General features: G+C 35.5%; 1 protein-coding gene across 1 annotated transcript; it reads left to right on the forward strand.

Moving 5' to 3' along the window:
• The first annotated feature begins 1,010 nt into the window (after window positions 1-1,010).
• On the forward strand, window positions 1,011-13,791 carry LOC108205495 (hydroxyproline O-galactosyltransferase HPGT3). Its single transcript, XM_017375475.2, has 12 exons — window positions 1,011-1,279; window positions 1,415-1,478; window positions 2,957-3,006; window positions 3,109-3,293; window positions 3,744-3,804; window positions 3,922-3,994; window positions 5,362-5,485; window positions 5,586-5,673; window positions 9,156-9,206; window positions 9,808-9,879; window positions 10,691-10,803; window positions 13,422-13,791. Exons 1-12 carry the CDS (start codon window positions 1,137-1,139, stop codon window positions 13,442-13,444), a joined length of 1,047 nt encoding a protein of 348 aa, XP_017230964.1. The 5' UTR covers window positions 1,011-1,136; the 3' UTR covers window positions 13,445-13,791.
• Window positions 13,792-14,432: the final 641 nt, after the last annotated feature.

Raw genomic sequence — 14,432 nt, forward strand, 5'->3', positions numbered from 1 at the left:
AAGATCATTAGTAGAACCAAATATTATGTCATCCACATATACTTGTCCCAGAATTATATCATTCTTATGTTTTTTTATGAAAAAGAGTTTTGTCGATGATAACTCTTGTGAAATCATTTTCAAGTGGGAATTTGGAGAGAGTATCATACCATGTCCGAGGGGCTTGCTTAAGGCCATAGAGTGATTTTGAAGAGAAAGCACACAAAGTCTTCAAATTTCTTGTCTTCGAACCCAGGATGTCGTTCAACATAGACAACCTCCTCTGGAAACACCATTCAGAAATGCACTTTTCACATAAATCTGAAATACCTTAAAGTTGGAGTGTGCAGCAAATGCTAAGAACATTCTGATTGTTTCAAGCCTTTCAAATGAATCGTAGGATCATCATAGTCGATTCCTTCTTCTTGTGAATAACCCTTGACTACTAGTGTTGCCTTGTTCCTCGTGCAAATGCCATCTTCATCCAGCTTGTTTCTGAAAACCCATTTGGTAACAATTACAGATTTGCTTTTGAACCCTGACACCAATTTTCAGACTTTCTGCCTTTCAAATTGATTGAGCTTCCCGCATATCAGATACCCAATTTGGATCACTTAAAGCTTTTTTCAACCTTTTTAGGTTCGGTTTGAGACATAAATCTTGCGAAGTTACATTTCATTTTAAGTTGGTCTTCTAATCTGCACTGCTGTGTCCCGATCACTGATGATGTGTTCAAAGAGATGATCTCTGCTCCATACCGTTTGCCTTGGCAGATTCATCCTTGATGATTCTCCAAATTCATAATTGTGTTGAGTGTGATGACTAGGGGATCCACTTTCATTATTTACTCCTCTGAGCTGTTGCTAGTCCTTTTTGATTATCCTCCACTTGATCGGAATTAACGTTTGAGTTTGCGCTTAGATAATTTGATACTATAAAATAAGATATATTATTTCCTCACTTTTTATTTACACAATCCAAATTCTATGTATAATAAAATGAAAATCTGAATAAAGCAAATCGCAATAAATCCCAAAATAACGAAAATAACGAAAGAAATTTTCATTTCCGTGCACCCCCGATTAGTACTAAACCCCCCAATTTAATCAGCAGTTATCAGCTGAGCTGTTATCGTTGAGATCAGAGCTTTGAGAGCAATGGATGTTCTCCCGACGACGTCGTTCTCGAAAGCAGATAGAAAATCCAGATCATCAGCGAAATCATCGGTAAACTCCTCATCGAAGCCTTCTCTGTTCTTAGCATTCTTCTCTTGCTTCGCTTGGATCTATATCGCTGGACGGTTAGTCACTCACCTCGTCGTGTATATATGTTTTTATGTATTGGTGATTTCAGTTTCTGATAACTGCATTTTGTTATAGTTCTGAATGTGTTGAATGGTTTATAAGTTGCGATTGTGTTTCGATTGGATGATTAGGTTGTGGCAAGATGCCGAAAACAGGAAATTGCTGGCGAACCTCCTGCAGAAGAATTCTAATCAGGTTTTTTTTGAATTTTTAATTGATGGAAATTGATAATGTGGAATGGTTGCTGAGGATTAACTAGACGTCTAGACCTAGTGATTCTATTTTCGATGGAAATCGATAATGTGGAATGGTGGCTGAGGTTTTAGAATTTTTTGAGCTGTTTTCTTACTTGATTTGTGTTTTCAATCTTAAATTTCGGGGCAGATACTATATTCATAAAAATTATGAATCCTGTGAATTAGGATGCTTGGTGAGCACTGTTATTATCCCTTCAGCTGTTGCACACAGTTTAATTCTGAAAATCTAGTATATGCATTTGTGAAGATAATGTGTACCAATAAAGCCTTTTTCCAGACACTCTGAGGTTTTGATGAGTTAGATAATTTAACATGATATCAGATCTCGAGTTCAAATCTCTTTGATCAGGCCAATATTTATGATTCATTAATGTATTATGGTGGGGTCAATGATGGCATGAGATCCCTACCTAGTAATTGAAATTTGGATAGAACCCGAGGCCCACCAAGGGAAGAAGTGACAAACCGCCTAGTAATGCATACTTCGGACCCAGATAATGGGCTTTTCAACGGGGATGTCGAAGATAATATGATCCCAATACGACCTTTCCTAAGAGCATCTCCAAGAGCCTCCTAATTGACTCCTAAATATAAAAAAAAATGACTTTTAGCAATTTAGTACAAAGTTAAGAGCATGAACTCCAACAATCCTCTCTATATTTCTTCTATATATCATATTTTATTCATGTTGGGCTCCACTATAACAAAAATCCAAATTCAAGAGTGGGGATGAATTGGAGGGAAAGAATTTTTTTATTGATAAAAATAAGTTAAGAGCCAAGTTGTGGCTCCTAAAAAAGAGGAGAGAGAATGAGCTCTTAACTTTTTGAAGAGCCTCTTGGAGCTCTAATTGATACATGACTCTTTATTTTTTCACTTAAGAGCTTAAATAGAGAGCCTCCTGGAGATGCTTCAAAACTTTAAGGATTCAAGAGTTTGACTTTGAGGTTTTAGGAAAATTGGCCTAAGGTGTTTGAGCTAGCTGACTTGATAATGGTTTATGTCAATGATCACTCATCCACTCAATATGCAGGATATGTATAATGTCACATGATTGATGTAATGTATAATTTGTTTGTTCTAATGGGCATCCAGCAAAACAAAATCTTAAAGATAAGAGCATCTTATTAACTAATAGTGTTCACTTAACAGTACTTAAATTAAAAGCAACCAGTGATATTACTCAAATGCATCCCCTTCTTAAGGACTCAAAATCAGGAATGGGCACACAAATTTAATCCAAAAAGGATAGTTATATCTTCTACTTGTAGTAATGTGCATGTGTTTAATATCCGAAATAACTAAATTCAGGAAGTAGGTGGTTGGTGAAAGTGCATGCACATTTATTAGTAGCCTCCCTCCCATGTTATTTTTTCTTAATCTCAAGTGAGTGCTTGTATTCATTTCTTTTTGTAGAGGCCAAAGTATCTTACTGTTGAAGATAAGCTTACAGTCTTTGGATGCAGGCAAGCTCTCTGTTTCTTTCTATTATAGGCACATACATATCAAGTTTGTAAAGATACACATGAAGATCAATAGTCTTGGATAATTCTCTCTATGATATCCAGGGATTTGCAGAGGAGAATTGTGGAAGCTGAGATGGAATTAACTTTGGTGAAAAGCCAAGGTTACCTCCAGTTGCAGCAAAGTGGGTCCACGTCAGGCAAAAGGCTTCTTGCTGTTATTGGTGTGTATACTGGATTTGGAAGTCGATTGAGGCGAAACGTGTTTAGAGGTTCTTGGATGCCAAAAGGTAATGCTTAAATCTATTGTAATTAAAATAAATAGTTGTAACAGAGGCAAGGGTACAACCTGTCCTTTGGTCTATTACCCTTCTTCTTTTTTCTTTTTTTTTTCTTTTGCTTGAAAATCATCACAATGCATCTTGCATCTCACACGTATCTCAAGATTCTGGTAGTTCCAACATAATGATGTCCGTCAACACTTGCATGAGTTTGCATATGCCTTTTCGAGATACCTAGAACTGTGGTATCTACTCGGTCAAATAAGTTTTTTGGTTAGCTTCCTTTGGGTGTCCATCAATCACTTTATAGTGTTCAACGATTGGATGGTTCAAATTTGCAGAAAGAAGTTGAGACATGCAATTGGGATGCCATTTGGGTTGTATAGCATAATGGTTGATGATTATCTAGGTTGTAATATTGTGAAGGCAAGTTTTATACATTCACATAATATGTTGTAGGTGATGCTTTAAAGAAACTTGAAGAAAGGGGAGTGGTCATACGTTTTGTCATTGGTCGAAGGTCTTCCAACTCTCTTTCATATTCAAATTTTAATTAGCATACTATCTTGTAGTAGGTGGAAATTTCTTTAGTCTCATTACATAATTTTGTACTTACTTATTGTTCTTAAATATGAAGTGCCAATCGAGGTGATAGCTTGGACCGCAATATAGACAAGGAAAATCGTACTACAAATGATTTTTTAATTATGGTAAGTTGAGAACTGACTTCAGCTTACCCAGAGTAACTTGCACGATAAAATATTTTTCACATATATGGCTGCCATTTTTTGTTATCATATTGCTTCTGTTCGTATAGTAATGTTTCCTTACCTGGAGTAGCATTGATTTTAAAATTCATGTTCTGGATCTGTTAAATTATAATTGCTATGTTGAAGAAAGTGCTTTTGATAGACTGAATTTAATATTTGAAGTGGTGCTTGTGTGGGCTTTTATAAAGTATGACATTACAAAATCTGAATCAATGTTCATGAATTTTTGAGGGCATTCTTCATTTCTTCTGTATCTTTTTTGATTATAAGGTACCAACATTAAGTTATGGCTAAAAGTTTAGACCATACTATGCTAATTACTAAATGATTTGTATGCATCTCTAGTCTATATATTTGTGTAGGAGTGTGTCTGTGTTTCCTGATATGAAAATTAATGTATAGTATTGCTGTATGTCTGTATTTTACTTTCTGTAAAACAAACAGAGCCTACATGCACAAAAAAGGTAGGGGACTAATAGAGGTCATGATGGGTTTGAACTTTGATGTTTTGTGTAGTTAGAAAGAGATGAAAATAAGAACGGCCAGATAGGGTAATGGGCATATGTAAAATGTGTAATTGTGCTCATAGTCATAACTAGATCAAGTTGTATAAAGTTATGTTGGGAATCAGCTTAGTAGTAGTTTATAGTAGTATGGGGTAACAGTAGTAAGAAGGGTAATAGAGTCATTTACTATACTAGAGTTACTTACAAGTTCATGGTCTATAAATAGTTGTTGAGTCATGTACTTTGAGATTATGCAAATATATCAAATGGAATGTTTCCACCACTTCTTTCTCTCCCTAAATTCTGTTATTCTATCTCTCTCTCTAGGGTTTCTCTCCCTCTAACTCTCTGTTCTCTCTCTTTTCTGTATGAATTCTCTCTTAATCTCTTTCAATTGACCTCTCTTGCTCTATTCTGCTTATCTTCTCAGCTAATATATACAGAAAACACCAAAAATAGCATTTAGCAGCTCAGGAATCAATTAATTCCTGACAAGTTACGAGTTGAAGAAGATAATGTTAGATGATTACAAAAGTATGCATGCTTACACATTGATTGGTATAAAGAGCTCGTAATTAGATTAAGCTAGATGGTTTAGTATTAAAGTTCAGTTTATCATCAATTCAGTGCCAGTGACTCTTTCAGTTTGCATGAAATGAGAAGAACAAGTGAATAGATTGTTATGTTGATTCACCTTTATGCATATGTTGTATATATTTGGAGGTCGTAACTGTACCTTTGAATTTTCTTTGAAATGTTTGGATCTTAATATTAACTTTGTGTAGTTAAATGTCTATTAAGGATGGGCACGAGGAAGCAGAAGAAGAACTTCCTAAGAAAGCAAAGTTCTTCTTCAGTACGGCTGTTCAAAAGTGGGATGCTGATTTTTATGTAAAAGTTGATGACAACATTGACATTGATCTTGGTACATGCATATGTATAATTATTGCACTACTAAAATTAATGGCAGTTCCATCCTTATGGTGCCTGGGTTAGACATAATATTTTTCTATTTTGCATATCAGATGCACTTGTTGAACTTCTTGAGAGCCGACGTAGTCAAGATAATGCTTACATTGGATGCATGAAATCGGGAGAAGTTGTTGCTGAAGAGTAATGCTTTATCTTTGACTTTATCCAGTTTAGTATGGTTTGAATTTGATTATGCCCTTGCATAGTTTCAACCTTCTTATGGTTTCAGTAATTTGACTTTTAGCTTTTGGTGCTTCAGCCTTTTATCATGAAGTAGTTGTACAAATAAGATAGCCATTTTAATAACAATAACATGCTTAGTAAATATATACCTGGCTAAGTTGTCTTTAACATAAAACACATGGTATTAATCTCACCTTATCAAATTTTCTAGAACTTAAATGCTTTAAAGTTGATCTCCATGACTCAAGTGTTCGAGGCTACCATGTTAATAGGTGTCGTGAGGGAATATAGTGGCAGATGTGTTCCAGAGTGTAGAGTGGAAGTCTTCTGAACAAGAAATTTAATAATATTTTGCAATTTTAGATTCCATAGGACTATAGAAGCACCCATTGCTTATAATCATAAGAAAAAGCGTGTCTTTTTCCCACAACCCTGCAATGTTAGCCTACTTTAAATTTGTAAATGCTTACACTTAAATGTCATTCTGTTTTAACTATGTGCAATTAGACATATAGTGAAGACTTCGAATGAAGGCATCTGTTGAACAATATTGATAATGCAGAATTTACCAAGTACTAGACTGATTGCATAGAAAATACAAGATCTTCTATAAGCCATTCTTTTGGACTTTGCTCACCAAGTCAGAAGATGATTATCAAAGGGCCCGCAAATTGGCATATGTCTTACAAAATTAGTTTTGCCAAGAAAAGAAACTCTTGAAGTCGAGCAGCCATTATAGACAATAATATCGAAGTTGTCCATGGTACTATATATATAACTCATTTTTAAGGGAGCCTATTGAAAAATGTCTGCCATGGAATACTACAATGTCTCAACTGGATGAAGTGCTAAAATATTGAATAAAGTTTCTGATTTTAAATAGCAAAAATCTGGGAAATCCTAGACTTCTAAGAAAAATGTGGCAGTCATTTTTAGGTATCAGAAAATAGAAAAGTGGAAAATAGCTTCGTGGGTGTCATTAATAAGCATATAGAATTTAATGTACATTTAGTGTAATGAGTCATGACCCTCTTGTAAACAGTGGAATAGTTTGTAATGATATATTTTTCCTTCTCAACTTGGTTGATATACCCAGCTATCTAAGTTTACACAGTTTTATAGAATTATTAAAACCAACAAACAGAGATTGTTCTTGTTCATGTCGTCAAGAATTTACAAAAAATCATAAAGACATCTAACTGTGCCTAATGTAGTGTTATTAGAAAAGCCTAGTGAAATACCTATATATACCTCTTCATTAGAAACTCGATGCAGGATCACATTGTCCACAAGTAGTTGTTGCGGATCCCAACCACAATCACAACACATAAGACAGGGACCCTTGTGTGTTCAGTTTAGCTATTGTACCAGACTAGACCAAATTGTTTTAGCCAGTAGATTTTATTTCGATTTAGCTTCTATAGTTCTGTTTTACCGCAAATGCCCAGTTGCATCTCATTATAAGGCCTCTTTGGTTAAGTTTGTTATAAACTAAGATTTATTGATGCGTAAACTCTTTTGCAAAAAGATCACAACTTGTGACCCCTTTGGACACGAGGGATAACCTCTAAACTTACACGTAAGATCAATAGACTTTGCACTTGGTGAATTCTAGATATGCACAAACGCGCCTATAACTTGGTGGGAGAACAGATTCATGCTTCAAAGTTAGACATGTAATTTTTTTTCCTCATATGAAGCCATAAATATCGATATGTATGGGCATATTCTGACACCATTAAACTGATGGAAGAACCATTTTAAAGGATTTGAATGAGTAAGTTCCTATATGTAATGAATGGGTAATTTAAAATTTGATTGGAGAAAGTATTAACTATTAAGTGTTACCAAGGGATAGTAAAATATTCGATTTTAGCTTGTATCACCTTTACTAGGAAAAGTAATAACAGGAATATGCAGTGCTCTGAGTGTTTCTGGTGTTCCATTAAGCCAGTAAAGTCTATTTTGACTCGACACTCGGACATGGACACTTGGACTAGGACACTTATTTTCGGCCAAAAAAATGTAAATTTTTCATAATAGTCTCGAGTCCGACACATGGACACGTATCCATGTCGGACACTTCTAGCCGAGTCCGAGTAACATAGATTTTGACCCTCATATCCTAGTGTATAAAGATATGACAAGAGAAATATCATTCTACTGTTGTTATCCTTGGAGCATCTCCAAGAGATTAGCTATATATGATGTCCTAAGCTATAATTTGAGGTATATGGTGCAAAATTTAACTCCAACAATATCCTAGCAGCTCCCTAAAAAGTTGAGTTACCTACTTCATTCCGTAATTTTAGGGAATCTGGAACCATTCTACATTTTGTTTTCAAGAATAATATATTCACTTCCCTCCTCACACTCTTTCGAACCTTTTTCACATTATTTCCCTCTTAATATTTTTAAGTTAATATTATCATAATTATAGGGAACACATATAAGGATTGTTGTTGGAGTTGTCATTCAATATAATGTCCTAGTTTACTAGGAGTTGTATTTTTTATAATATATATATAGGGAACCCACTAGGATGCTTTTGGAGATGCTCTTAGTTATCGTACTAAAACTGTGTTCCTGAACACATAGGAAAAGAAGAAGAGAATAGAAAGTGGGTTTGGACACAATTATGAAAAGAATTTCTTTTCCAATCTCCAGCTCCCTTTTCTTTTCTTCCAGAAAAATCATTTATGAACAAGAAAAGAAATTAATTTATTAACGTGTTCCTAAATCTTGGTAGAGGTGCTTGATTTCATCTCAGGAAGTGTTACCTGATTGACTTTATTATTCTGCTGAAAATTTGTGAATACCTTGGGGAAAAGAAAATCCCAGCCTTGGAAACTTCTGTAGATTCTAAGATACTAACCTGATGACCATTGTGATTACACTCATTAGGCACTTGCCAGTTATTAGGAAGTTATTGTAGACCAGTTTAGAGCTGGAGAAGACCTACTACTAATGCAAATTGCTTTACATGAGAGGAAGAAATGGGTAGACCAGTTATCTAGTACTCTCTTTCTGCACAAGCCGATGTGCCTTTCTTAAGTGTAATATATTCTGAACTGCATCTCAGAGAACTCCTGGCAGTCTCCTTAAAAGCTGATGTACTGCTCTCATCTTCAATTCCTAACTCTTTGTTGCAATGGAAAAGGTCGAAGAGAAGTCTGACAGCTCTTGCAATAGATTTAGAAAACAAATCGATGGAGATATATGGATATTATATCGAATGAGTCATTGCACATCAAAATAAGTTTAGTTAGACTTGATCGACATACCTATGGAGATACATGGATATTATATCGAATGAGTCCTTGAACATCAATTAAGTTTAGTAATTCATCACATAATTTTATGACTTAATCGTCATACCTGTCTTTGGCTCTTTTTATGTATTTACTTTTTGTAAATAATCAATATATTTGGTGTTCCAGGGGAAGGCCATGGTATGAGCCTGATTGGTGGAAGTTTGGGGATGAGAAATCGTAAGTATTCTTTTTATGCGTAAAAGTAAACATCCTGATTATGTTATCTACTACTTTGAATTTGGAAATTTTATGCACCTATAGTTATAGTATATGCAGCAAGTGTATGTACACTAATCTCCCCTTGTAACTAAACTTTGAAACATAAACTATTAGTGTTTTGTCATTGTAATAGACCATGTATTAATGTTCGGCCAAAGTATGTGCAACCATCATAGTTGTTGAGTTATCATTGGTTGCTAGATGAGAATATGGAAGGATATTAATAACAGCTCATAGATGCCTGCTTGATTTGTAATAATGTTAAATATGATCATTCTTATCCATACTTGCTAAATTGGATTCTAAATTGTTTTGTTCCGAAAATGATGACAGCTATTTACTTTGGTACATGCCAGCTAAAAGCATATGGTCATTTACTTTCCTAAAGTTTCTTACCAAATATACGTGGTTTTCTCGGAGTTTGTGATTTACATGAAGCATATGATTCTGAACTATATGAAGTACATATAACCGTATACTTTGTATATCATTTTTTTTTATATAAAAACTCGACTACATTTGGCTTATATCTCAGTTCTTAAATGTTATATTGCTCCAGGTACTTTCGACATGCTAGTGGCTCACTTTTCATTCTATCCAAAAAGTTTGCTCAGTATATCAATATAAACAGGTTAGACGAATGCCTTCATTTATGAGGTCTGAACCGGTTGGCTGATATGCTTAAATGAAGTTTTAGCTATTGATATGTTTCCTTCTATGCACGGATTTTTCTTATGCTCTTGTCTGGGAACTTTTTGTCTAAAAACAGCCGCTTTAACTTTTACATCAATGCTCAATAATTTTATTATGTATCTGGATCTAATTAACATTTTGCTGAAGACAACAACATTTTAATATGGCCATGGTCTCTCTCTGATAATAGATGTCATGGTTGTAATATGTAACATTTACTTGGCATAACTGAGATAATACATGTTACTCCCTCTGTTCTTTAACTGAGATAATACACGTCACTCTCTCTCTCTGATTATTCATCTTACTGCCTATGTTCCACTCAAGTACCATGTAAGTTTTCTTAGCTGTTCTAATATGTAGCATTTATTCGGCATAACAGAGAGAATTAATTTGTATTGGTAGACTATGACAATTATTTGTTGTCTTCATACATTTCACTATAATAGTGGACTTTAGTTGTGGTGCTCTTAAGTTTTCTGTTACCATACTGGAGAAACTCTTTTCTATGCTGCAAAGGAGCTGTAAAATGGAGGGAGTATGATTATACGTGGAATATGTACTAGTTGAACTGCAAAAGTATACAAAAGAGAAATTTGCAGAAGTCATGTTGGAATATAGCTCCAGTATGCCAGTTCCCCAATGACAGTCTTTAACCATTTCATTCCTGCTCAGTTAATTATATTTAGCAGGCCAAGCAATACTTCTATATCCTCTGATCCTTTCTGCACATGATCTGCCTTGTATAGTGCATCTTTGAAGACCTATGCATATGATGATACATCAGTTGGTTCATGGATGATGGGTCTCCAAGCAACATATATCGATGATAGTCGGCTCTGCTGTAGTAATGCAAGACAAGGTACAAATGTTTCTATGCATTACTTAAAGATATATAAATTTTTTGTGGTTGCAGCAAAACAAAATTTGCCTCATTGGTATCTAATTTTGCAATTTTAATTGTTTCTGTTTTCATCCAACTTAATTTTCCCGTAGGCTGGAGGTTACAATTACTACTGATTTGTTAAAGTCGGAGCTGTTGCTCTATTTACAGTGATGTAGCCAGTGTGTTAAAAATTGTTCATGTGACTTGAGTTGTAAATGTTTAAGCAGAATCCCCTGGATTATTTAGGGAACTGGAAAAACTAATACAGTAGAAAGGCCTATTGCTTTTTGAGATTGATGAGACCTGACTAGAATCTTAGAGCAGAGACTGTTCCATAGAATAATACTCGTACATACATTAATAAGGAATCACCTGAAACATATCATCTCAATAAATCACATTACCTTGGTGTATTTTGGAGTGTATCCTGATAAAGCAATTAAACCTATCAGTTAGTTATTAAGTTATTATATTATGTTGGTCTTTCCTTTGGTATATACTCTAGATTTCAAAATATATTCAATTTTTGTTGTTGATCTTATGCAAAAAGTCTGTTAATTTAATTAATAATGCAATATATATGGTTTTCACCGGTGCTCCAATAGTCTCATACACACACACACACACACACACACACACATAGGAAAGTGCTCAAATACAAACTCCTTACGGTACAAACAATCACTAAATGTGTTGAATAGAATCACTAAATGTTTGAACAGAATCACTAAACCTACCAGGAGGTCTGATGGAGAGATAAGGGGAGGGGAGCACTTACGGGGCGGCATAGCTGCGTGGTGGTGCAGCGCGGCTGGCGGCAGCCGCGACGCCGGCGCGGCCTGCAGTGTTTCTAGCACGATTGAGGGAGAGGAGAAAAGAAGTGGTGATATTGTGTGCATGTGTACAGCACTGGTCGGAGAAGATGAATAACCATCTATGGTGGCGTGAGGGACAGGGGAAGGAGAAAGAGAGGGAGGGAGAGGGGGAGCAAGAGGGAGAGAGGGATGGTGTTCGGCAGTGGCGAGAGAGATATGGTGTTCGGCAGGGGCGCTGCTTTGTGGCGCTCGTGGGTGGCAGTGGTGGTTGGTGGTGGGTAGGGCTGGCAATTTCGGGTCGGGTTCGGGTCGGGTTGACAGTCGCGGGTGAAAAAATTTACCCAACCCGAACCCGACCCGAAATTTTAATGGGTCAGAATACCCAACCCGAACCCGACCCGCACTACCCGCGGGTAACCCGAACCCGACTCGAAAATTAATATTTATTAATAAAAATGTTTTTAAAATATTAAATAGATATTATTTTAAGCCAAAAAATTAATTTTTATTAAATTAAATACTTTTATCTTAAATTTAACTAATAAATTTTATATAAATAATATAAATAATATAAATATATATAATATTCATATTATATATTAATTTTCGGGTAATTTCGGGTCAATTTCGGGTAACCCGAATTCAACCCGAAAATGACCCGTTTTTTCTGGGTTGATTTTGGGTCAACCCGAATTCGACCCGAACCCGAAAACCCCCAACCCGAATTCGTATTTTGCGGGTCGAATTCGTGTCGGGTTGTCGGGTCGGGTCCAATATTGCCACCCCTAGTGGTGGGTGGTGATTGGAGGTGATTGTGGTGGTGATGGTGATGGATGGATGTATGTATATGTTAAGTTAAAATCTGTCAATGACTAAATATTATTGTCATAATCACTGGTTTGTACATTTGTACCATAAGGAGTTTGTACTGGAGTAGGACTGTCCTACTCTGGTACAAACCATCTTAGTGTACAAACTACAAACTAAAATTAAAAAGTCTCTAAATCAAATCGAAATATAGCACATATGGTATGGAAATTGATCGTTGCGAGATGAACAAAAATACAGTGAAGTCGGATTTCAAAAAAAGTTCACCGATTAACGGGAAAATTCAAATTAAAAACGAAGGGGAATCTGCGGATCATGTGTGACAGGGTGTATATTAACTGGTGTGTGGTTGCCCCTGCGGGGCCATTGGATTAGATTCATCCAAGAGCTTATATTGAGTTTGTAGTTTGTATACTAACTTAGTTTGTATTTGAGCACTTCCCTATATATATATATGTGCCATTGTTCCATAGAGAATCATCTTATATAGAGTCCCATAGAGAACCATCTCATTTACTGATTTCATCTGGCATTTAATTTATTCCCTCCTTTGCATAACTTCCCCCTAGTTAACTGGTCTCCCTAAATTTGACGATTGCGCCCCAAATATTATTTTGCTCTACCACGGTCCCATCATAAGATAGTAACACTGTTGAACCCCCCCCCCCCCCCCCCCCCCCACCCCCCCCCACCCCCACCCCCACCACCACCACCACACACACACACAAGCACACACACAAAATCACCAAAACACATACAATGATGCTTCCTTCCAAAATGTAATAGTAACCTTTGCCCTCTCATATTATACGCTTGAAATTTACAAACATATGCTTTGCAAGTGTTCTTATTGTAAGATGCCGAGTTCAGGTTTGAAATTTTTATCTTCTAAATTATATTGGATCTTTTGAGACTAACCACGTTTACAACTGCCATGACTTTCTGTTTCAGACAAGGTCTGTTCTTCAGCTTAGATAAAGCAGATAGACTTGAAAACTCCCTGTCCATTAGTACATATGATTTTTGTGGGTTGAAGAGAATTTTGCATGGATTTCGATGCTTGGGACTGATTTTCCAGCTACTATACTATACAAAGCAGCCGGCATAGAAAAGATTAGCCCATAGGTATCCTCCTGCAAAAGTATATTTTACCGACTTTCTAGTTAGTCAATACCAGATGAGGTTTTACTTCTGTTATAGGGTTTGATTGAACTGATTCACATTATCCATTTATCTAGTTAATGAACTATATGCATTGCAGCATAAGCCATCCTTCAAGAAGTTAACGAGCTACATGCATCGTGGCATACTGTTTTATTCATTTTTATCGAGTAGTGCTACATTCATAAAATTGGGTGCAAAATTTGCACAAAATGACATGGCAATTAAGGTGAGATTTTTAGTTGATGATGTTTATGCGAGGTATATTTCAATCAAAACTCAACACATTTTAACACATGCTTTTTTGCGAAAGATTTTGTACCCAATAATGTGCATGAAATATTTTCCTACTTTATCTGTCTATTCCGATTTCCGAGGGACATTGTATTCTTTAAAATAAGAAAATTTGTTAGCCATAAACTGTTTCATAATGGTTTCCGGACCTATTCAGATTCTGGTAACCTAATTTCATACTCCCTCCCTGCTACTCATTTTTATATGTTTTTTTACTGCAGGCACATATTTTAATACTCTTATAAAATATAATTCTAGAACTTACTTTTTTAATTTTTTTAAAATCTGAATAAAAAATTTAAATCTTAATTTTTATTCAAAAATGAAAATCTTGAATAAATTACAAAATTGTATTCTATAAGAGAATAGTGTTTGTCATTGTCCTCGTCTCCCATTATATATGATTCACTCGATGTGTAAGATTGAGTGATTGAGGAAGACGAAGGGAGTATATAATTCTATATACTAAACCAAGCAGTGACGCAAACGAATAGCAACATGTTTAGG

The sequence above is a fragment of the Daucus carota genome, chromosome 1 (genome assembly GCF_001625215.2).
Source record: "Daucus carota subsp. sativus chromosome 1, DH1 v3.0, whole genome shotgun sequence".
NCBI classification, from domain to species: Eukaryota; Viridiplantae; Streptophyta; class Magnoliopsida; order Apiales; family Apiaceae; genus Daucus; species Daucus carota.